Source organism: Colletotrichum godetiae (genome assembly GCF_030913485.1).
Source record: "Colletotrichum godetiae strain CBS 193.32 chromosome Unknown BDP55scaffold_1, whole genome shotgun sequence".
In the NCBI taxonomy this organism is placed as follows: Eukaryota; Fungi; Ascomycota; class Sordariomycetes; order Glomerellales; family Glomerellaceae; genus Colletotrichum; species Colletotrichum godetiae.
In genome coordinates this window covers 2,494,907-2,515,248 of record NW_026851249.1, presented here as the reverse complement: position 1 = coordinate 2,515,248, position 20,342 = coordinate 2,494,907, and the positions used below count along the sequence as shown (strand labels likewise).

General features: G+C 53.6%; 6 protein-coding genes across 6 annotated transcripts; 1 reads left to right on the top strand and 5 right to left on the bottom strand.

Annotated features, from left to right (window-relative positions):
• Positions 1 to 2,842: 2,842 nt before the first annotated feature.
• BDP55DRAFT_23537 (uncharacterized protein) lies at positions 2,843 to 3,518 on the bottom strand. Its single transcript, XM_060566175.1, has 2 exons — positions 3,428 to 3,518; positions 2,843 to 3,382 (listed from the first exon to the last, which is right to left on the bottom strand). The coding sequence occupies exons 1-2, from the start codon at positions 3,431 to 3,433 to the stop codon at positions 3,032 to 3,034; spliced, it is 357 nt and encodes a 118-aa protein (XP_060437299.1). The 5' UTR covers positions 3,434 to 3,518; the 3' UTR covers positions 2,843 to 3,031.
• An 852-nt stretch (positions 3,519 to 4,370) lies between these two features.
• On the bottom strand, positions 4,371 to 5,589 carry BDP55DRAFT_538955 (peroxisomal membrane protein; the record flags this gene model as incomplete). The annotated part of the gene is made up of 2 exons (XM_060567990.1): positions 4,371 to 5,347; positions 5,409 to 5,589. 2 exons carry the CDS (start codon positions 5,587 to 5,589, stop codon positions 4,371 to 4,373), a joined length of 1,158 nt encoding a protein of 385 aa, XP_060437298.1.
• Positions 5,590 to 6,507: 918 nt separating this feature from the next.
• Positions 6,508 to 9,669, bottom strand: BDP55DRAFT_23523 (fungal-specific transcription factor). Its single transcript, XM_060566174.1, has 5 exons — positions 9,184 to 9,669; positions 7,967 to 9,114; positions 7,793 to 7,911; positions 7,489 to 7,735; positions 6,508 to 7,425 (listed from the first exon to the last, which is right to left on the bottom strand). Exons 1-5 carry the CDS (start codon positions 9,403 to 9,405, stop codon positions 6,684 to 6,686), a joined length of 2,478 nt encoding a protein of 825 aa, XP_060437297.1. The 5' UTR covers positions 9,406 to 9,669; the 3' UTR covers positions 6,508 to 6,683.
• Positions 9,670 to 12,960: 3,291 nt separating this feature from the next.
• Positions 12,961 to 14,588, bottom strand: BDP55DRAFT_538941 (Di-sulfide bridge nucleocytoplasmic transport domain-containing protein; the record flags this gene model as incomplete). Its single annotated transcript, XM_060567988.1, has 3 exons — positions 12,961 to 13,338; positions 13,391 to 14,382; positions 14,480 to 14,588. 3 exons carry the CDS (start codon positions 14,586 to 14,588, stop codon positions 12,961 to 12,963), a joined length of 1,479 nt encoding a protein of 492 aa, XP_060437296.1.
• A 276-nt stretch (positions 14,589 to 14,864) lies between these two features.
• BDP55DRAFT_641869 (uncharacterized protein) lies at positions 14,865 to 16,696 on the top strand. The gene is made up of 3 exons (XM_060573426.1): positions 14,865 to 15,582; positions 15,642 to 16,120; positions 16,176 to 16,696. Exons 1-3 carry the CDS (start codon positions 15,094 to 15,096, stop codon positions 16,441 to 16,443), a joined length of 1,236 nt encoding a protein of 411 aa, XP_060437295.1. The 5' UTR covers positions 14,865 to 15,093; the 3' UTR covers positions 16,444 to 16,696.
• A 773-nt stretch (positions 16,697 to 17,469) lies between these two features.
• BDP55DRAFT_538299 (kinase-like domain-containing protein) lies at positions 17,470 to 19,290 on the bottom strand (the record flags this gene model as incomplete). The annotated part of the gene is made up of 4 exons (XM_060567930.1): positions 17,470 to 17,910; positions 17,995 to 18,247; positions 18,319 to 18,385; positions 18,528 to 19,290. 4 exons carry the CDS (start codon positions 19,288 to 19,290, stop codon positions 17,470 to 17,472), a joined length of 1,524 nt encoding a protein of 507 aa, XP_060437294.1.
• Positions 19,291 to 20,342: the final 1,052 nt, after the last annotated feature.

The following is a 20,342-nucleotide window of genomic DNA, read 5'->3' as shown; positions in this document are numbered from 1 at the left end:
CTGCCTTGTCGTCGTTCGCTCACGCGTGCTTTTGTCGGCCCTGCCGCTACCCAGGCACATGCGCACTATACTGCGTACGTCTGCGCCCTGCAACGTGACTGGTGAAGCTGGGTTCCAGCGGACGGAAGATGCCCAATTTCTGCAGACACACGCGTAGCGGATGCGCAGGAGAGCCAGAGCCGGGTACGGGTACGTATCCGTACGTACGACACAATGATAGCGTGCAGTAGATAATCTTGGGAGACTGGAGCCCAAAAAGTACAAGGTGGCCGGGGTCAGGGAGAAGGGCCAGGGGACCAAGGCAAGGGTCAAGGTGAATAGCCAGGGGTTGGGAAGTGGAGGGGTGATCCGGGAGAGGGGGGAAGGGGAGCAGCGGGCGGTTGGGCCAGGGCCGAGATCGATTCGATATGAGTGAACCTTTTTTTGCAGTGCTATCTCCAGTGTTGTGTCCGTACGGATACCCAAAGGATAAGATCCGAGGCTGGAGTGCTATGTCATTGTACAGAATACACATTACTATGTATAGGTATAAGGTAGGTAGGGCTCGCTCGGCACGGGAAAGCAGGACAGGATGCTGCGGCGTGCGTTGTGATATGCTGCAGGTCATCAAACATCATCGGACGAGGCGGAAAGGGCCTGGGCCAACACGGCCACCTACACAGATCAGGCGCAACCTCGTGGCTACCCAGGTTGGGTTCCATGCTTCCCTCTAGAGAGACACATTACAGCAGTACGTCTGCACCTGGATGAGCATCGAGACATCCCCGGCACCCCTGTTTGCGCGCGTGTGTATGTCGTGGGTGTCGTGCCGCTGCCACAATCTGCAGGCTGCGCGTTGCGTGCTGCTGGGGCTTGGCTTTCCTGTCCAGACTCCGCTCCGATGTGCTGTCAATGTCATAATCGTCACTCTTACACGCGCAGATACCACGCAGAGTACTTGTGTATCCATACCCAAGTAGCTGCGTACAGAAGTATCTGTAGACTGCGGTTGAACACGAAGAAACGCCTCCCCCGGTACGGACGTATGAAGAAAGAGACTGGCAGATGAGTTGCAGATTCCTCTGAGACTCATGTCTCGTCCAGCACGACCAGCAGCATCTCAGCAAGCCCACCCCTGCCTCACGTTGGGATTGGCCCGGCACGCGGAGACCCCTCTTTCCCAGGGATTGCTTATATTCCCCGTTTACTTATTATACAGTACCCGTATAAGTTGTCAGTGGTTGTTTGGTTTGTGTGTGGTTGGTGTGGTTGATCTTGAAAAAAACATGACGCCCTATCCGCAAACTGGGACCTAATCCGCCGGCACTAAGGGAAAATCCACAACTCTACGATCGATAGACGAAGCAAGACTTGTCAAAAAAGTCGATAGTCGACAGGAGGAGGTCCAGGGACAGGCCCCCGAGACGTCTACCTATGGGCAAAGATCCGGGGAAGACGGACCAATGGGCGATGCGCCGAGTGGCGTAAAAGGAGGTGCTGCATCTCGCTCTAAGAAGAGATTTAGCATAGTTTAGCAAGTTTTGGTCTACTTGAGGAGAGACTTTCTTTTTGCTTTTTCCTATTTGCCCCTCGACGAGTCAACCTCTTCGGGCTCATTCCCGCTGGAATATGGATCCACGATGAACTTCAAATTTTCGCAAACCGCGTCAAAGACAAGAAGCTCAGAATGGTTAGTGGACATGACCTGATAATAAAGCCCTTTTACCCGTCGTCTTAGTCTCGCTTCCCGTGGGCTCGTACGCTCGCGTTTTTGGTTGATGTTGTAGTAGCCCGCACATTGCAGGTTGATTTGGTTCTGCCCGAGCTCTCTGCCCGAGCTCTCTGCCCGAGCTCTCTGCCCGAGCTCTCTGCCCGAGCTCTCTGCCCGAGCTCTCTGCCTGAGCTCTTTGCCCGAGTATTTTGCCTGAGCTCAATATGTAAAAGGTACGAATATGTCGAGTTGCACTCTCGGCTCTATGCTTCATCGTTGCCTTTTTGCTACCCAACACCAACACACAACTGATACGTAAAGGATGCAATGTAATCAAATAGGACGACTCAATCTCACGTCAGGCTCTGCTCTGCTCTGCACTGCTCTGCCTCAATCTCAAAACGACAAAGCAAAACACCCGTTCCAAAAAAATGCTGTGCTTGGCTACCTGTGCCCAGTGACATATCACACCACCAGCACTCGTCCAAATACCTTGATATTGAATTGCTACCGATATTTCCCATCCCATCATTACTCCGTAGTCCGTACCATCCCCTTGCAACCCTTCCCTTTTCCCCCTCTCGCCAAACCCGAAAAATGTGACGAATGACGACCCGATCGACTGGGCCTGACGATTGCGCTTGGGATGAGCCAAAAAAAAGTTGCCGACATGCAGCAGCCCAGCCCACCCCCGTTCCGTTGGTGCTGACGGACTGGAGCCTGCCAGAGATGCTGACGGATGATGGACGGACTACCTTAACTTAGGTTGATCATACTTATTCGGACCTGGAACACCACCACCAACTTATTCAGTCCTCCCTCTGCCCGGATCGTAGCTGAGGGATCCGAGAAGCGAACTTGATGATGTGATGCCACGATGCTCTCCCTACCTCCTGGGTACCCCAAGTCTCACCATCCGATTCCGACTCCCGACTATCCCTAGCCTCGCTTCAGCATGACGTGACAACCTTAACCCGGGCATTCACCATCCCCAATCCCCAGCCATCACGAACATATCAATCCTCACAAAATAAAATTCCGATCCACGTGAAGAATTTTTTTTCCATCACACACCCGCCCACCCCGATTCACCTAGCTAGGTAGAGTGCTACGGAGGCACCAAATCAAATCCCAGTGTCCAGTGGTCCAGAGCTCCCAAGTCATAGCTAAACCCTACACAGCAGTCCTTGACGAACAACAACTTGAAAAAGCAAATATACAGCGTCCACCGGCTCCCACGGAATCGCCTTCCGGGACCTACCACCACCAAAGGCATCAACCACTGACACCACCACGATCGACAAGCCACGCGCCGCGCGCCCGCTTTCCCAGCAACCCCAGCTACCCCCAAAAGAGAGAGACATGGGGCTGCTGCCGCCGCCCTTTCCTTGCGTCTCTGCATGATGGGTACTCACTGTTGTAGGTCCTCCCGTCGGATGTCCCTCTTCGACGATCAGCGGTGTGTCGTGCGTTCTGCGTAAGTGGGTTCTTCTTTGGCCTTTTGTGAATCACGTAAAACGCCCAACGGGCGAGATAGGGATGAGAGAAGCTGAACGGGCAGAGAGAACCTGGTCCAGCTGGTGTCAAGCTGGCGCTTGGGAGCGGCGCTCGGCTGAACAAGGGTCTTTGGAGGCTACGGATACAGATACACAAGGGAGCATTAAAAGGGATACACTTATTCATATTCGATGCCTAAGATGGTTAAAGTGGCTCAACAGCTAGTCATACTGATCCTACCATCATCCGATAGCCATCATCTATCCGTATCTGTTCCACGCTCGAGGGTTCAAAAGTTGACCTTCTTCACCCCCTTGCATGGCAGTCGGGTTCGTATGGTGAACGAACTGCTTCGTACCAGCCTTAAAATACGGGGTAGACAATAGCCGCTCTTATTTCGAACATTGCAGCAGATGGAGGATCGGGGTCGTAATTATGACTTCTCCAGCAACGAGTGAACACCAGATGAATGTACATATCTCGACAGTCGTCATCGCGCCACTGCTGTGGCACCGGAATTGCATTCCTTCGCCATGGCGGCTGGCTTGAGTGTCTCAAAATGGGTATTTCAGAAACATGGCTCGCAGAGTCGCAGTCCTCCTTGCTTCCGGCTTCACACGTATATCGAGCCTGGCCAAAACGGCCCCTGGGCGTGTCCCCGAATATCGTCTTGGACGATACCCCCCGTAGTCTCTCGACAGCGCTGTACCGGTAGCCATTCGGAGGTTTTGCACGAAACCGGGTCCCTTTGCACACGTCGCACATTCGCATCGGAAACGTTTTGTCGATGACGATTTGGCTTGGCTCCTGGCCTCCCTCAGAGCCGCATGTCAAGCCCTCCGCATTTCTCCACTCCACGACGCCCGTCAAAGAAGCTGAAATGCTTGGGTTCAACGCACGGTGTTACGTTGGCGGATATGCGTGGAGCTAGAGTTGCACAAACACCTGGCATTTTGCGTGGCCACGGCAAAAAGAAAGCCTTCACAAGTCTGATTCGCTGTCGCGCTGGACCTCATGAGGGACCTAGACGGTGGCTTGAGGCGGTCTGGGAGGGTTCCTGGCGCCATGATTCAAGTCCTGATTTGCATAGAAATGCAGGAGATACTCTGCAAAGGCTAGGGCTGTTGACGGCACCAACCAGTCCGCCTGAAAACAGCGCTGTGAATCGCCAAGTGGCCTATACCTAGGCACTCGTGCTGAAATAGTAGTTCTCCCACAGATACTCGTAGTCCTCTAGAATGCCACCGACAAGGTTGGGTACTCTAGATCGTACGCCGCCAACAACACCCTTCATGATGTTCTCATAGAATGCTCCGCGCATGGTCCACCAACCCATGGCCCAGCCTCTCTTGCTCCATTCGTCGCGTTCGAGTGGCGTCGTCCTGAGCCCCCGGTCTCTGAGTTGCCGTGCTGCATATTCGACGCTTAGGCCGACGAGCCAGGGTGTCCATGACTTCTTATTCTTGCTTTTCGACAAAGCAATGGCATACACCAACGGCGCGAGGATGTGTAGTACCTCTGCGGCCTGTGCACTGCCCTGTAGCTGGTTCAGCAGCTTTGCAGCTGGTTTGATATCCTCTGCCGTCAACACCTTGCCCAGGAGATAGCCGCTAATGTCACCAGCGTTGGGCAGCGAGGGAAGACTCATGCCAGTCCTGGGCATCGTCCAGTCTTTCTCGTGAGGCTTCTGCGCCTCTTCGCTGTCTTCCGGTGCGTGCCCATTGGTCTGCTCTTCCAAGATATCCTTCAGAGCACCGTCGCTTTCGGCCTCGGTTTCTTCAGGGATCGGCTCGCGTTCCGGGAGAACGGGCGACACAAGAGGACGAGAGCGCGTTACGCGCAATAGCAACAGGCGGCAAATGGCCTTGATAGCCTCCAAGAGCACAACGACGCGCCATCGACTGCGCTCGCCACCACGCCTCTTGGCAGCCATCTCGCATAGTAGCTGTGTGTATGTGACCATTTGCAGTAACATGGCAATGCGCCGGTACATGGGACTGCGCTGAGTCCAGTATTTCGTATATCGGGCATGAGGGGATGGCAGTCGGGCCATCGGGATGCGCGACAGGGCGCGCATGAGAAGGGTATCATGATAAAGAGAAAGGAGCTGTACACTCGAATGGACGGTTTCGGAAGCAATCTCGGCGTCGCGGAATCGACCTTTTGAAGCAGTGTTAGGCCGGCGATAGCGAGAACAGTCTTCTACGGAGAGGCGCCTTACCAGGGATGATGTAGGTGAGGGACCGCAAAGCCGACTCTATTTGAGAGACCTGACTAGAGTTCTTGGTAATGAACTCTTCGTACATGTGAAGCCACTGCGGCGGTAATGAGAGAACGGCGCGGATCTTTGACGGTTGATGCGATAGCCGCGTCTTGTTGGGGATATCGGCGGATGTCGACATGGTGGAAGATTCAGATCATTAGGACGTGGCAGAGGTCGCGCACCGAGCAGTTGAACCGAGGTGGGATTGAACAAGTACAGAGGAAAAGCGCGCGGCGGATATGTCAACACGAAGAGAATGAAAGAAGAGCGCCAGATGTCAAGATGAAGTGGTTGTCAATGACACTGACGATGTATGAAAGGAAGGGAAAGTGGTTGGCGAAAGTGCGAATTAGGTATTAACGTAGGTAAGGTAAGCTCTCACAAACGCCAGAGTCGAGGTGGTGCATGTTCAGGTGCAGACGCAGGAGCAGTGGGATGGTTTAATGACGGAAAGTTGCAGGGACCTCGGGGGGCACACGCTCACCGCGACGGGGACTGACGTGGAGTGCGCCTGTAGGTTGCTATTTGCTCATGCTGGTCTGAGCCCGCGGGCGACCGACGGGAAGCCGAGGTCGCCTGCCATCTCCCGGCCCTGCCACCTCAGGCAATTGCGCTGGGTCGCTGGCATGAGATAGGAAAGTGCATCATCACCCGCCTAACCAACGCATTGGGCCAATAAGATTACGTTACATGCCTCGGTAAGGGCAACCCCTGCTATTCCAGAGCCCATCTACTGGCATACTTATACTACATCGCGACTCTACTCTCGAATTTCTACAAAATCGACACATCCTTATGGACATTGAATGAGCCTTACGACAACATGACAACGATACGTCGCATACCTTACACCTTGAATGGCCTTGGCTCATCGGGAACATCCTTTTATTTGCACAAAGCGGTTGGCCTTTGCGCTCTCGAACCTCTCAATATAAGGTAGCGAGGCACTCTTGTGCCAGTGACAACTCGTCAACAAAGCTGCAACAAGTACTTGGAAGGGGGCTCGAGACAGCCTGCCTCAAAGCGACAATGTCGTCTTCATCTCGAATGGAAATGGTAGGGTATCACAAAAACAAAATGCCTTGCCCGAGGCCAAACTCCTGTGCGGGCAGAACGAGGCCCCGCCTTTGATCCCAAGTCCACTCATACACAGAGGTCCATATTATAGCTGAATGGGTTCGATATGACTGCCTCTTGTCTTGGTGCATTGCTCGAGTCTTCAATCCGACCGCATCAAATTCTTTCAAACCCAGCATCTGCTAGCTCGACACCGGTAGGGAGCATCGGCCGCCCCTGCATCGGGAAGGGCCAGAAGAGAGGATTCTCCAGCACCTTGGCCGCCCGTTCAACCGATGCTTGTCCTGGTTCCATGGGTTTCAGCCCCATTGCTACCGCCGGGTTCGGTACATCAGCGGCATCGGCGCCGCCTCCCCAAGCGCAAATGAAGTCATCTTCAATAACGTTTGGTGCAAAGAAGTTGAGACTGCTTGTGTACGGCCTGACGAGATGTGCATACTCGGCATCCGAGGCTACCTCGCCGCCCATGTCAACGTCCATCTTCCACTTCTTCGCAAGGTACCGTAGTATGTTCAGTGCCTGTTCGGCAAAGTGATGGCACGGCGCCATCTCCTCTAGATCTCGGATCCCTTGCTGAATAGCTTCTACAACGCGAGGCGGATATGAAGGTGGATCGTCGGTGTTGTCCGGACCTGGTCCTTCGAAAGCCTTCTGCAACGACAATGACGAGGAGGTTGTGGCACCGATGGCTAGATGCATAATGGCTGATGTGAGCACAAAGTACGGGACAAACGACGGTGTCCGGCGTAATGTGTACAGTTGCGAATAGGATCGCAAGAGGCCTTGAATAGCATCTGCCGCCTGGCCACATACGTCTCGAGGTAACAGCTTAGACCCAACGATCTTCAGCTTAATCAGGGGCCGAAAAAGAAGCAGGATCGCAAAGTGGTAGTACATGCTATGGCGATATTTGATCAGTGCGTGTCACAGTCATCTCCCTCTCTCTCTGGAATAATCTTACTGCGCGAAAAGGACTGCCGGCGTGTAATTGTGCCCCAGTCTCAGAACCTCTGGTATCTTGTCATACCAGTTGAGGTACTGAGTATAAATGCCGAGGAGATCACGGCTAGTCAGCGGCTGCCCTGGTGAGTGTAAAACGTAGAGGCTTTGGTGCACGAGCTCGCTCAATTCACAAAAGCACTTATACACGGATCGAACGTTGGATGGCTGCTCGGCGGACCGCTGCAATGGTGCGCCTATCGATGAACCTGAGCCTCTATCACTTGGAGAGCCAGAAGCCTCGCCTAGGTTTATTAAAGACTTACCATCGTCGGTGTAGGGGATCCAAAGAGAGGCTTCTATGTCATCTATTATGGCAGGCTTCGGCGGCAGATGAGGAAAGCAGGAACATTGCGGAAGCGAGCCGGTCGCCAAAGACCATGCACTAGGAGAAAATCAGCTTGCAAGACATGGTGTAGGATATCGTCAAGGGGGCTTACTGGTCGAGAGCGAATGCGCCCCAGAAAGTTGCAGCCTGAACCGCAAATTCGTCATGATCTCCATCTTCCTCGAGCTGATGGAGGCCCATCTCGATAGCCAGACGAATGCTTTGTCCGGCATAGTACCAGCTTTCCGAGTCTCTGCCACAGCTGGCTTCTCGAATAGACATTATTCCTAGAGCTTGGATGGTGGTGAGGTTGTGATGGTTTTTCTCCTTGTAAAATAGGCTTTGCGCCTCTTTGAAGAAGTGATCGCCGGACGTGTACGGGTCATTGGGATTCGCTCTTGTGCTCGGTTTGCTGGAAAACCGACACCCAAGAGCCAAGAGTGCGTTCACGAGTATTGGAGAGCAGTAGCGTTCGACGCCGTTTTGGAAATCCCTGAGAAAATGCTCCTTACTCAGAGAAGCAAAGGTCGGGTACTCCCAGCAGAAGTATAGGGCCAGCAGATGCTGTACCAGCGAGCCGTCCTCCGTAATGTTTGTCCATTCTTCGGGGGCTAGCTTCATGTCAGGCAATTCTAACGGCGCTAACAACTGTTCGACGCCTTGATGCTTCGAGCCGCCCTCAGAGGCTTCCGTGTTGCTTGTAGACTCAGCCCAGGTATCGAACAGTCCCTGTGGCGGCCTACTGGTGTCTGCGCTCCAGTTCATTGCGTCAGGATGAGAGTTGCTTCGCGTGCTCTGGCTGTGTGACGAAGGATGCCAGGGGCTGTTCGGATCAATTTCCTGACGCAAGCCAGACTGCCCAGTAACCGGGCTCATAGCTACAGAGCCATGATCTCCCGGGTTCCTGGTTCTGATGGGTGCCGGAGGAAACCCCGGGCGAGTCCCTGGGCCTGCGCTCGCATCGCTGGACTGTTCGTTTGGGCGCGCAAAAGAAGTCCTCGCACCGCCTCCCGAAGGCAGAGTACCAATATAGTCCGAGACTGATTCGAGCGATTGACCACTGCGCAATCGTTGCAACACATCCTCCCACATATCGGAGCGAACGAGGGCGGCCATGACCTGGTCGCTACTTTTCTGGCGTTGGCGCAAATGCTCGAGCTCGGTTCGGAGATTTTCCTTGGATTGGCGGACTGGGACCTCGTAAACACATTCTACGTCCTTCTGAGCCTTACAACGACCGCAAGGCCTTTGTCCGTCGCACTATTTGCGAATGTGTCAGCGCAAAGATAGCGTAGGTGGGCGCGGGGGGGCCATCTGGCGTTGGCTTACTTTTGCTCGCTTCTTGCGGCACTCGGTACAGGCATTGGGCGTGACCACTCCTAGCCCTCTCCTCCTCTTGGACAGTTGAGCAGCACTGGAGCTGCTTGACGGCGTTGGCGCATTGAGAGGGGCGGAGGTAGAAGAGGAAGCGGCTGCAGGTGGTGCCCCCGTGGAGGAAGCAGAGCCGGCGGCTGGTTGAGGCTGCTGTTGGCTATCGGGTGCCTCCTCCATATCGGCAGTAGTTGAGCGCTTCAGGTTGACTGGTTGTAGCCTCTTGCCGAGTCTACAGGGCGAACTCGACTTTTAGGACTTTGTGTGTGAATTGACATAATGAGGCCGTTCAAAGGCGGGAGCTGGTCGTCATGGATCCGAGAGAAGAAGAGAAAAAAGTTCGGACAGGTGTGGCCTAGCAGCAGTGCCACCCAGTAGCGGCGTTGAGTGTCTAGATGGTTCGCGCAAGGTAGAGAGCTGACCAGAAGGCGCGCGCAGGGAAGGTGTCGCGCGTAAGGGTCGAAAGAATCGCGGTAGATGGCCCAAGGCGGCTGGATTGCGCAGTAGGTGAATTGACCGTTGCTAGCCGTCGGTGCTATCGTTGTCGTCGAGCAGCAGACAAACGAGCGGTGTCAAGAGACGGGAGGATGGGAGGTTCGCAGCGAGAACTGCCCCTCTTTGGTAAAGGCACTTGCTATTGAACCATGCGCTCGGTGTACAACTGGATACGCGATTATCCTGTGGAGAAAGGTTATGTGACACTTTGCAATTATTGTGCGCCAGCCGTTAGGATGTCATTAGGCAGGTGGAAAATGGCGTGGGTGGTGAATGACTGAAAAGGATGTGAGGCAGGGAGCGCAAAAATTTGGGCAGCCCGTGATGAAGAGAAGGGATGGCAGTGGGCAGCGAGCGGCCAAGTCGGGTCCCCAGTTACAGAGAGAGAAGACGGACGAGGCGACGGAAGGAGAAAGAGACGGTAGATGAAGCACAGACACACAAGATGCAGTTCCGTAAAGCAAGTTCTGAGGAGGTATCTTACGAATACAGACGGGAGGGAACTGGAAGGGAAGGAAGCACGGAAGGTAAGGTACCTTGGCCTTGGTCCTGCCTCCTTGGTTCTTGGGAAGGAGGTAGGTACGGATACGTGACAGGGCAGCTCCTTCCCCAGATTCCCGAGCTTCCAGCCGCGCAAGGTCCAGCTACCTGAAATTGTACCATACTCCGTACACACTATGCCCGCGAGGCGCGAGGGGCAGGTGAAACTTTTTTGCTTCCAAGGCAGGGCTGGGACGCCTCAGGCAGACCTGAAAGAAGTTGAGACTGACTTCTTTTCAGCTGAATTAAGTACCTGCGCTTCTTTCTGTTCTCTAAAAAATGACTGGCTAGCGGTGACAAAGGCAAGCAAGGCACAGTGGCACACGCATTGAGGTAAGCAAGTATCCAAAGGATACCCAAGGTATGCAGCTTCGACTAGGAGGGTTGCAGATTGAGCTTCATGCAGCCGATTTACGGCTTGGACAAGCAAACTTCTTCGATTTCGCATTTCTACATGATTTGTAGTACATGAATTCGCCAAATTCGAGTCCCAGATATCATTTACTATCCAAAGAATATTTCATCTCATGAGCAAGAAAGCCAAGCGAGTTGCGATGGTTCTTTTCAGATAAGCGGCACTACGTCACCTGTTAGCGGTAACTATCTCCACTTACTCTGTAATCCCATCAGCTAGAAATCTGCCCGTCTTCCCTGCCCCCCGAGTCCGAGCGCCAGCAAAGCCGTGTTTTTTCTTTCTTTTTCTTGCAGGTTCTCAGTTCACGGTACGGATAAGGCGCCCGTTTATCTCGCTCCGTTTTCTGTGCGTAACTGACGATCCAACGAACCAAGGCACCTAGCCTAGCCTGCTGCCGCTAAGAGCCGTAGGTCGTCCTGATTTGGTTGCTCCAAGCCGGCAGTCGACTATTCTGGAAACCAGTGCAGTTCTTCCATCAAGAGACCATCTTATCGCATAAGGACCTACGTTTAAGTGAAGTTTGGATGTCCCAGGTACCTACGAGGCACAAACTATAGGCAACTCCAAGGCTCTTGAGGGCACGAGTGGTTCGTCGAGACAGATATCACGATCGAATTTCGAAAGGCCGGGCTGGAACTTTTCCTCCGCCAGATAGTTCACTTTGCGATGCTGTACTGCGATTATGGGGCATCGAGCATAACGCGTTCTTGCAAAAACCCTGGTCGGCGACCCTCACATCGTCAGGGGTTTTCCTTGCCCGCTAGAGCAGAGGTACCTGAGGTGGTTGCCAAGTTGGAGCTCTGATACGACGGTGTCCTGGCACATCTTCATCGTGATTACCCAGGCATCCCGAGGCTGGATTGTGGATGGATGGTCTCTTCCGACTGGAGAGTGAGCCTTAATTGTGGAAGGATTAGGTTTTTTTCTTGCTGCCCCCGCGCCAATGGACACAGACAACGAGGCCTTCGGTATTGCAAACTTTTGCTCCGGGGGACCTCATGTAGACATATATCTACGCCTGAAAAGAGACAACAAGACATGGAACTCCTTGCCTTCAAAACCCGGGCCCCGAGGCACACATGGGCTGAACAGTTGAACGATACCCAACTCCCAGCCCGAACATGCGCCATGCTGAGGCGTTTCGAAATATACACTACACTTCCGGAAGAAATAATGAGCCACACCATGACCAAAAATCCCACCCATGCCGCAGCAAAAGCTCGCGAAATCGTGGCTTGTGTGACCAACGCTTAGCTCGTTCGTTCACCCACGCGCTCTATCGTCGGCTAACATTCCAAGGTGTTTGGTCCCCGACCCCTCTCCTTCGAGACAAGTTCCGGTTGGCAGCAAAGTAAGTGTCTTTGCCGAACGCATGCACGCAGGGCAGCTTTGGGGGTACAATAGCTGATGCTTCGGGTTAGACATCATCCCCCAGCAAGCCGCCAAGATAGATCATAGCCCAGAGAAGACGGAATCTACTCCGTCGCGTCAGCTGGTTGCGCTCTAGGTATATGAGTCTGGGTTAAACAAGGCGGGTTGCTATTAGACAGGCAGGCAAAGTTCTGTTGGGATCTGCTAAGGACAAATGCCTTACGGAGTCTTGTGAGGCTTCAGCAGTTCAGCCTCAGGAGCTGTTCGGGTTTCCTCCGTTCCAGCGCTGGATCGGTAGTAGAATGCGATGCCGCGATTCAGGAAACCCCAATTCGAATGGTCCCATTCGTTGGAGGTGGAGACCACATTTTGACAGGGCCGAATTCTCCGTCAAGGGCCGTTCCTTTGACGTCATTAAAGTCGAACTGGGCCTAGGCCGATTATCGATAAGAGCAAGCCCACTGTGGCACTGACTGATTCTCGTATCCGTACCTACCTTAAGGTAAGGTATCTTACCTAAGGCACCTGAAGCTTAAGGTCCAGTGTAAGAGATGCGGTTGTAGCCAGACGATGGTTGTATCGCTCAGCTTACGATTAAAGATACGGACAAATGAACTTTTCGGTATTGTGAGTAGTCGCAGGGATGAGGTTCCTGCGAGTCTCTGTGTGTCTGCAAAACAACATATCCTGATCCGCCAGTGGAGGTGTAGCCGAAGCCCACTCCATCTCGTCCCGAGCCTCCAGATGACGCCGCATCTGGCCCCCAAAACCTTGTTCCTGAATATGTACTTTATACAATTAAACCTTGCAACTCCAATCCCATGCATTGTGTACCTCTGTTTCTCTGTTCGTACTCACTCCTGCGTAGGATACAATATCCTTGAGAGTCTCCTTGCAAGCCCGCTTCTACTTCCTCAGTAACCCTTCATGGGGCTCAGGCCTCCGCCTCCATACTTCGTTGGGCTTCGCAGACGGTCGCGGTCACCCTTGCTTGGGCTGCGGCGTCCTGAAGGGGTTCGAGGCGGCATGATCGCCTTCATCTTTGGCGGCGATGCACCGTCGGTATCGGTGTCGTCGTTGTCGTACTGCAGGTGTCGACGATGCGATGGCGTCTGGACGGGAACCCACATGTAGGCCTGAGAGGGTTCCGGAATCACCGATGGCTCGGGAGCCATGCCAGAAGCAGCGCGGTGTGATGGGGTAGGGCGGCTTGGGCCGGCATTGTTCGCCATACGACCCAGAGCAAGATTGTTGGCAACGATGCTAAGGAAAACGACACCAAAGAAGAAAAGCTGTATTTGTTAGCTGAGATGTCATAAGATGTGGACGCGAGATGTAACTTACCCAAGCTTTCATCTGCATGGCACCAGCAAACTCGTTGAGAATTTCGGCGATTTGCTTAACTGTGACCCGAACTCTCATGATGGCCGACGAGTCCTGGATCATACACTCGGCCCACTCGTCGCACATGGCCTTCAGAGCGGGCCGGTCCTTCTTGATACACTCGTTGAGAGTGTATTCAGTCCGGCACTGAGTGATCCTATTCTCAATGTCCAAACGAGCTGCATCGTTGGCGTTTCGAATATCCGACCGCACAGTATCAAACATGGTCCAGCAGATGAACACAAAGCCCGATACAATAGCGCAGTTGATCAGAAGTTGCATCCATCGGTAGAGATTCTCGGGCGCATTCGGGTGTTCCTCCAATGTGTGGAAGAGGTTGCTGATCCAGCTGCGACCATTCTTCCTCTTTCTGCTGCCCTTGCCACCACGCGCACCTGACGAGCGGGATCCACTGTCGTCCGAGTCCTCTTCCGATCCATCCCAATCCCGTGATCCGTGAAATCGCACGCTGCCGACATCCCGGTCCATGTTGTGTCGCTTCCGCTTCCTTATAGCGGGGTAGTCTCGTCCACTTCGGGGGATCTCGCCCTTGCCGGGTACATGGCGCTTCAATGACTGAAGGCCAGCCTTGCCGTAGCGAAGGTTCTTGTTGACCTTGGACGGCGTGATGGTTCCCATGTTCATGTCGCCGAATCTATCAACGTCGGGTGTGTCGTCTGGAAATTCCGAATTTTCCGTCAAGGCGGGACTGGTCTCTGCGCCAGAAGCTTCCGAAAAGGCGCTCTCGTCGAACGGTTTGCGCGGGGTAGTGAAGGCAGGGTTTCGGAATGGTGGCGCGGTATTGCTACTCTGGATCCTAGGCGAGAAGAGAGATGTCTGTGGGAGGGCTGGAAGCGGCTTTGACGGGGTGTTTGCGAAGAGGTTCGGCTTGGAGGGGCTAGAGAATGGGTTGGGCTTGGAGCTTGTGGCGAATTTGTTTGGTGAGTTGAAGACTGTGCAAAAGCAGGAAGGTCAGTAGGCAATTCGACGTAGAGGCCAGCGTATGACATATGACGATCGTGGGGACAACGCGATGGGAGGTGAGCTCACTGTTCTGATTGCTGCTTTTCGCAACGTGGGAAAATGGGCTGGTCGCATCTAGCGGACCTCGATCCTGGTATTCCCATTCCATGGGACTTTCGTAGGTTCGGCGATCCATTGTGAACTTCTTTGCATGCGACAACCTGGGGAGACAAAGTGAAGTGGTGTTGTGTGTGGGAAGTGCTTAGCAGCTTTCGTCGCGATCGGTCCGGGGGTGGCGGCCAAGGGTCGAAATATTCTAGCTGCTGTCCAGAACAAACCACAGTTCTAGAAATCAAAGTAAACAAACCGTGCCTCAGGCAACGGAATCTCCCGGTGGCTTCCATTTCAGCTCAGGTCGACTGGAGAAAGTACGTACCGAAGTGAGCCAAGAGCATTCTATGCACCAGCCACAGCTCAGGAAAAATGACCCACTACTGAGGCTGGTACCTGTCGCCTTCCCAGTCCCTTTAACGACTTGAGCTTGGGCCATCTGAAAATCGAAGGGCAACGACGACGAGGCAGGCGGCTGGCTGTTTCTGCAACTTACATTTCATTGAGACCAACCCAATCCTCACTCATCAACTCCCAGAGTCGCGCTTCGAATATTCCAACACAGCGTGCGCACATCTGAATCAGTCACGATGTCGGATATCGAATCCCTCCCCGAGTCCCCGGCGCCCGACCGCGACGATGCCGCCAACGTCTCCGACGACGACTTGCTATCAGAAATCGACGAGGATCAGTTCGAGGACTACGACCCAGAGACGGCAAACATTGAGGATCGCCCAGTAGCTGTAGACGAAGATGTGGCCAAGACGCTCAAGGCGTCGAAGCGCAAGATCGCCGATGGCGCAAAAGCGAAGAAGCCCAAGGAAGGGCGCCGGGAGAAGAGATCACGCGATGACGAAGTCTCTGGCGATATGGATATCGATTCGAGAGGCCCGGCCCGAAAGTCGAGACGCCAGGCCGATGCCGGCGAGAGGAAGCCGCGGCCCAGCAAGCCTGCCGAGCCTCAGATTGACGATGAATCTCATCTCAGCCCCGAGGAGCGCAGACGGCGGGCGATTGATCGGGCGTTGGACGCGGCCATGAAGGGACCCGTCAAGCGCAAGAAGAAGAAGGACGAAATTGTGGGTATCATCGCGTTATGTGCGGTCTTGGGAGTGCTAGCTGACAGTGGACAATGCAGGACCTCGACGACGAAATCGATGAGGAGATTGCCGATCTCAAGGTCGCCATGGAGAAGGCTTGCGAAGCTGACAACACAGCGCGCGAGGCTGGCCAGCCAGCTGTTCACAAGTTGAAGCTCCTACCAGCAGTGACCGGTCTCCTGAACAGAAACAACATTCAGCATGCAATCCTCGATCCCGATACCAACTTCCTCCAGCACGTCAAGTTCTTCCTCGAACCTTTGAATGACGGCAGTCTACCGGCGTACAACATCCAGCGCGACATCTTCACCCAGCTTATTCGGCTCCCCATAGAGAAGGAGACGTTGCTGAGCAGTGGCATCGGAAAAGTCGTCTACTTTTACACCCGCTCCAAGAGACCCGAACCCAGCATCAAGCGCATGGCTGAGCGTCTCCTGGGTGACTGGAGCAGACCGATCCTCAAGCGGACTGACGACTATAAGAAGCGCCACGTCGAGACACGCGAGTTCGACTACGAGTATGTCATACTTGTGGATCGCCCTCTTACCATATTGCTAACACTTTTACTACAGAGCTCTCAAAATGTCCCAACGCCAGGCCGGAAGCTCCCAGTTCACACTCACGCAGCGCCCGTCCCAGTCCGCCAGAGAACTGGAGCGCGAGGCTATGCTCGCGCCCGTCGCTACGTCAAACCGTGCCCGCCCTGGAGGTCTTCCCGACAGCTACACCATCGCACCCAAGAGCACCTACGATGTCTCGCGGGCGCCCGAGCACCGTCCCATTGGTGCTGGTGGTCTAGAGGCGTTCCGCAAGATGACCCAGAACCGCAAGAAGCGGTAAGGAAAGAGGTCATGGTAGTTGTTTAGATGGGCTGGAGAACAGCCACATGGGCCCCGGTAGGGGGTGATGATTTTCCTTCACTGGGCTTGATGAAAAAAGGACCTCATCGCTTGTATTATTTGAGCATCAAATTGGCGTTCCGGGTCGAGGGCTGTGGTAGCAGGAATTTCCAGGAATCGAGAAGACAGAAAGAATGCAAACAACTTCAAGTAACCGAGCGAAGAAACTGCAGCAATTTTCCATTCTGCCAATGTGCGCAATCCAGACCCTGTACAAAAAGTATGTGCCAAGAAGGGTGCGGCGGGGGTATCCAAAGTCCATCCAGGTACTAATGATTCAATGCTACGTGAAGCAAGATGAAGAAAAAGAATGTCCATTCGATTACCCTTCATGTAGCATAATTTCCTTTGAACAGAGGTATCCGGCCCACCATCCATTGGAGTAAATCCGTAGCAAAGCAGCAATCCAAAGATTACAGACGTGAGAGATTCAGGTACAGCCTGTTGAAAGAGCCAGCGAACAAGTCGGATCGTCTACCTGAAGCTCGTCGATAGTTTATTGACGGTTTATGCACAGGGCATGTAGGTTCGATCATAGAGCAAGAGCTTCCCATTTGGTCCTCTTGGTCCTGTTCTCCGAGAATTCTATTCATTGTGTTGACAGAAACTGTCTAATACCGGGTATGCTTCACCTCTCAAGGTTTGGCGTTCCATCGTTGCTTCCTTCCTCACTCCCTCCCTCCCCCGCCGTCTGCTCCTCCCCTCTATCATTTGCAGTACTTCCATCGTGTTGTAGTTTTTGAGTATGACAGCGTACAAAGCGCTTCTGTGTTTCCGCACTTGCAAGGAGCGGAACCTCGCGCATTGTGCTATGAAAAGGTGCAAAAATCAAGCCAAAGTCAAGGGTACAATGCTGGTGACAAAGACGCAGAAATGCTGATGGGGAGCCCGTGACCGTTCATATAAATTACGTTAATATCTTTGGTGGCCCCCCCTGCATTCAAAGTGGTCATCATTTCTGCCCCCCTTACCGTTTCCGCACCTCAGTCGCCCAGCCATCGATGCCCTCACCTCGGCTACCAACCTCGAGCCCATTGATTCGGACACCCTTCATGCCCGGCGTGTCTTCGAGCCACACATGACCAGCCATACCTCCAGCGTTGGCACGCTTCTCGGGTACCAGCTCAAGCATGGGCGTCAAGAAATCGGCGATGCGCTTCCCCTCCTCCTCTTTGAAATGATATTTCTCACGGAGGACGTCCGTCAGAGCCCAGTGGCGCAAGCGGTGAATGTTTCGCAGCTCGCCTTTTCGGTTGAAAATCTCTTGGGACCATTTGCCGGACAGGCAAAGTGACTTGGGGAAGGGCCCCAAAAGCTCGATAATTTGTGCAATGTGGTCGTCGTCCTTTCCATACTTGGTTCCGGATTGAGGGTCGAAGAGATAGTCTCCTGTGATCAGTTCGAAAACCTAGAGCCACATTGTTAGACGAGAAGAGGTCAAATGTGCTTACTACGGCCCAGAGGACAGTGGCACTAGGTAGGGCATGCTCACCATTGCTGCCATACTCCAAACATCAGTGCTGGCTCCCCATTTCGCGCCTAGAATAACCTCAGGTGACCGATACTGCCGGGTCTGGATATCATTGGTAAAGTGGTGGTTGACCCAGCAGGCGTTGCCCAAATCCGCAATCTTGACACTGATAACATCAAAGGCATGCGCATCATCCGCCTTGCGCTTATCTCCCGAAGATGGTGAGTTGGTCTTGTCGAGTGAAATGCCGGAAACTTCCTTTGTGAGGAGATCACTGCGACGAGAAAGGGCGGTCAGTATCAGATGAACACCTTCCACTATTTAGCCAGGTGGGGTAATGCTCACGCTGTCTTTTCGCGCGTCTTTTGATCGGCGTCGCGCTTGGGGGAAGCGTTGCTTGATGTCTTGCCATCTAAAATCGCAGCAAAGGTCAGCATACGGTCGCTAAGCAGAATACGATGGGTGTGGAAGAAGGCGTGGGGCAACAGGCTCGTTGTGAATGTAGTGGCGCAAATCGCGGGGTGCAAAGTGGCGGTGTTGAGGGGGGCGCGTACCTTCGTGTAGCACTTGGCTAAGGCTTGAGTTGGTGCTAGGGAAAAGGTTGTTGTGGTTGAAGCTGGCATTCAGAGGAGATGGCAGCGGCTGACTGCCAGTGATGAGAGTGCGTCTCCTTCTACGGCCGTTTCTGTTGTTCTCTTTGTCGCCGGGTTCGCTCTTGACGACCTTTTTAACAATCTGTTCGACATCGCCAATCTCGATGAGGACATTCTCGGGCTTCAGATCGGTATGAATAATGCCACATTCGCGGTGTAGGTAGTCGAGGCCGAGCAGCACTTGCTTCGTGATCTGCTTGACCAAGGCCGTGGGGATACCTCGATGGTTCCATTTCTTAATCAGACCCAAGAGGTTCTCGCCCAAAACCTCGAAGACCATGCAGACGTGTGTGCCGTTGGGACCTTTGTGTTCAAAGGAGTCGAGCAAGCTGACGACATGCTTGCGGCCGGGGTGGTCTGGCTTGGCCTGGACAATCTTGTTGAGGAGTTTGATTTCGTCGATGGCGGTCTCGGTGTAGTGCGCGGCAGAGCGGACAACCTTCAAGGCGACATGCTTGCCAGAGGTGTTATCTCTGGAGAGCCAGACGGTGGAGAAATGACCCCATCCAAGCTTGCGCACGATGGTGTATTTCCCGTCCTTGAACTTTTCGCCAATCTGGACGGGGTGGTAGCCGCCCTTGCAGTAATCTTCGGAATCCTCCTCGTCGGCTGTGTTCTCGGCGGGGTCTTCGCCGGATGATGTCGAAGTCGGCGAGTTCTGCATGGCAGCGGACAATTGATGGGTTCTGTTAGAGAGGAAGGAGTTAGCTTCAGTGTCGCAAATGCAAGTCTGTGTAGCTGTGGTTCAGGTCATGGCGCGCAAATTGGCAGGAAGCGGCGTCGTGTCTGTGATTGAAATGGCGGGGGTGGAGAATAGCAGGTCGACGGGCAAAGATTTCGCAGCCGCCAAACGGGCCACGGAATGCGACAACTGTAGGAAAAAGAAGAGCAGAAACCTTGTCTTTAGGAAGCTCATGTTTGCAACATTGCGCATCCGGCGCGAACAGTCCTATAGCAAAGAAAGGAATGGATCGAAAAAGAGGATCGAAAGAGCCGAGGACCGAGCGATGGGAAAGATCAAAACAACAAGCGGGAAAAGAGAAAATTGGCAGAAATGATGGGTCAGGACAAGATCCAGTGCGAAACTGGTGCCGCTCACAACATGGGAAAGTAAAAGGTTGAATGAAGTGACAGCGGCAAGTCCAGTCGAGGGCCGACTAGGGTGGATAAAGAAAAGGTTGGAAAGGGAAGATGGATGGGAGGGAAAGGATGGTAGGTGGAAGGCGGTCGAGGCGAGGCGAGGCGAGGCGGCGGCGGGTGAGGCGCGGGATGAGTTCAGCCAGAGTAAAAAAAAAAAAAAAAAGGCAAATTAAAAATAAGAACAGTAGGCCAGCGTGGTTAAGGTAGGTAGTGAGCAAAGAAGGGGGTTTTTTTCTTTCTTAGAGGCAGGTATCCGTAAGGTTGGTACGGAGAAAGAATACAAAGCATGCGTGCCGCTGTTGCTGCTCTTCTCTCCGTGTGTTCTGTGTTCCTCTCTCTTTCTCACTCTCCGGTATCCCCAACTAAAAGGCACTGGAAGCGGGACACTCTGGACGGATAAGGCACAGAAAGGGCACCCCCAGTCGGTAAGGTAGCAAGAAAAAAGCAGGTAATGAGAGGAGAGGAGGGGTCGGTGATGTGAGTGAGGAGAACGGGCGGGAACAGCAGGCCAGGAACGGGGGGTCAGAAGGTGGTCTGGCGACGCAATAGGAATCCCAGGTCTGGGCCACTTGGGCC

Bases quoted from the DNA above. Each gene is read 5' to 3' on its own strand.
- BDP55DRAFT_641869 (XM_060573426.1), top strand. From the start codon at position 15,094: ATGTCGGATATCGAATCCCTCCCCGAGTCCCCGGCGCCCGACCGCGAC. The intron at 15,583-15,641 runs GTGGGTATCATC...TGGACAATGCAG, and splicing joins AGAAGAAGAAGGACGAAATT to GACCTCGACGACGAAATCGA. The intron at 16,121-16,175 runs GTATGTCATACT...CTTTTACTACAG, and splicing joins ACACGCGAGTTCGACTACGA to AGCTCTCAAAATGTCCCAAC.
- BDP55DRAFT_23523 (XM_060566174.1), bottom strand. From the start codon at position 9,405: ATGGAGGAGGCACCCGATAGCCAACAGCAGCCTCAACCAGCCGCCGGC. The intron at 9,115-9,183 runs GTAAGCCAACGC...ATTCGCAAATAG, and splicing joins GCCGCAAGAAGCGAGCAAAA to TGCGACGGACAAAGGCCTTG. The intron at 7,426-7,488 runs GTAAGATTATTC...ATATCGCCATAG, and splicing joins CCGGCAGTCCTTTTCGCGCA to CATGTACTACCACTTTGCGA.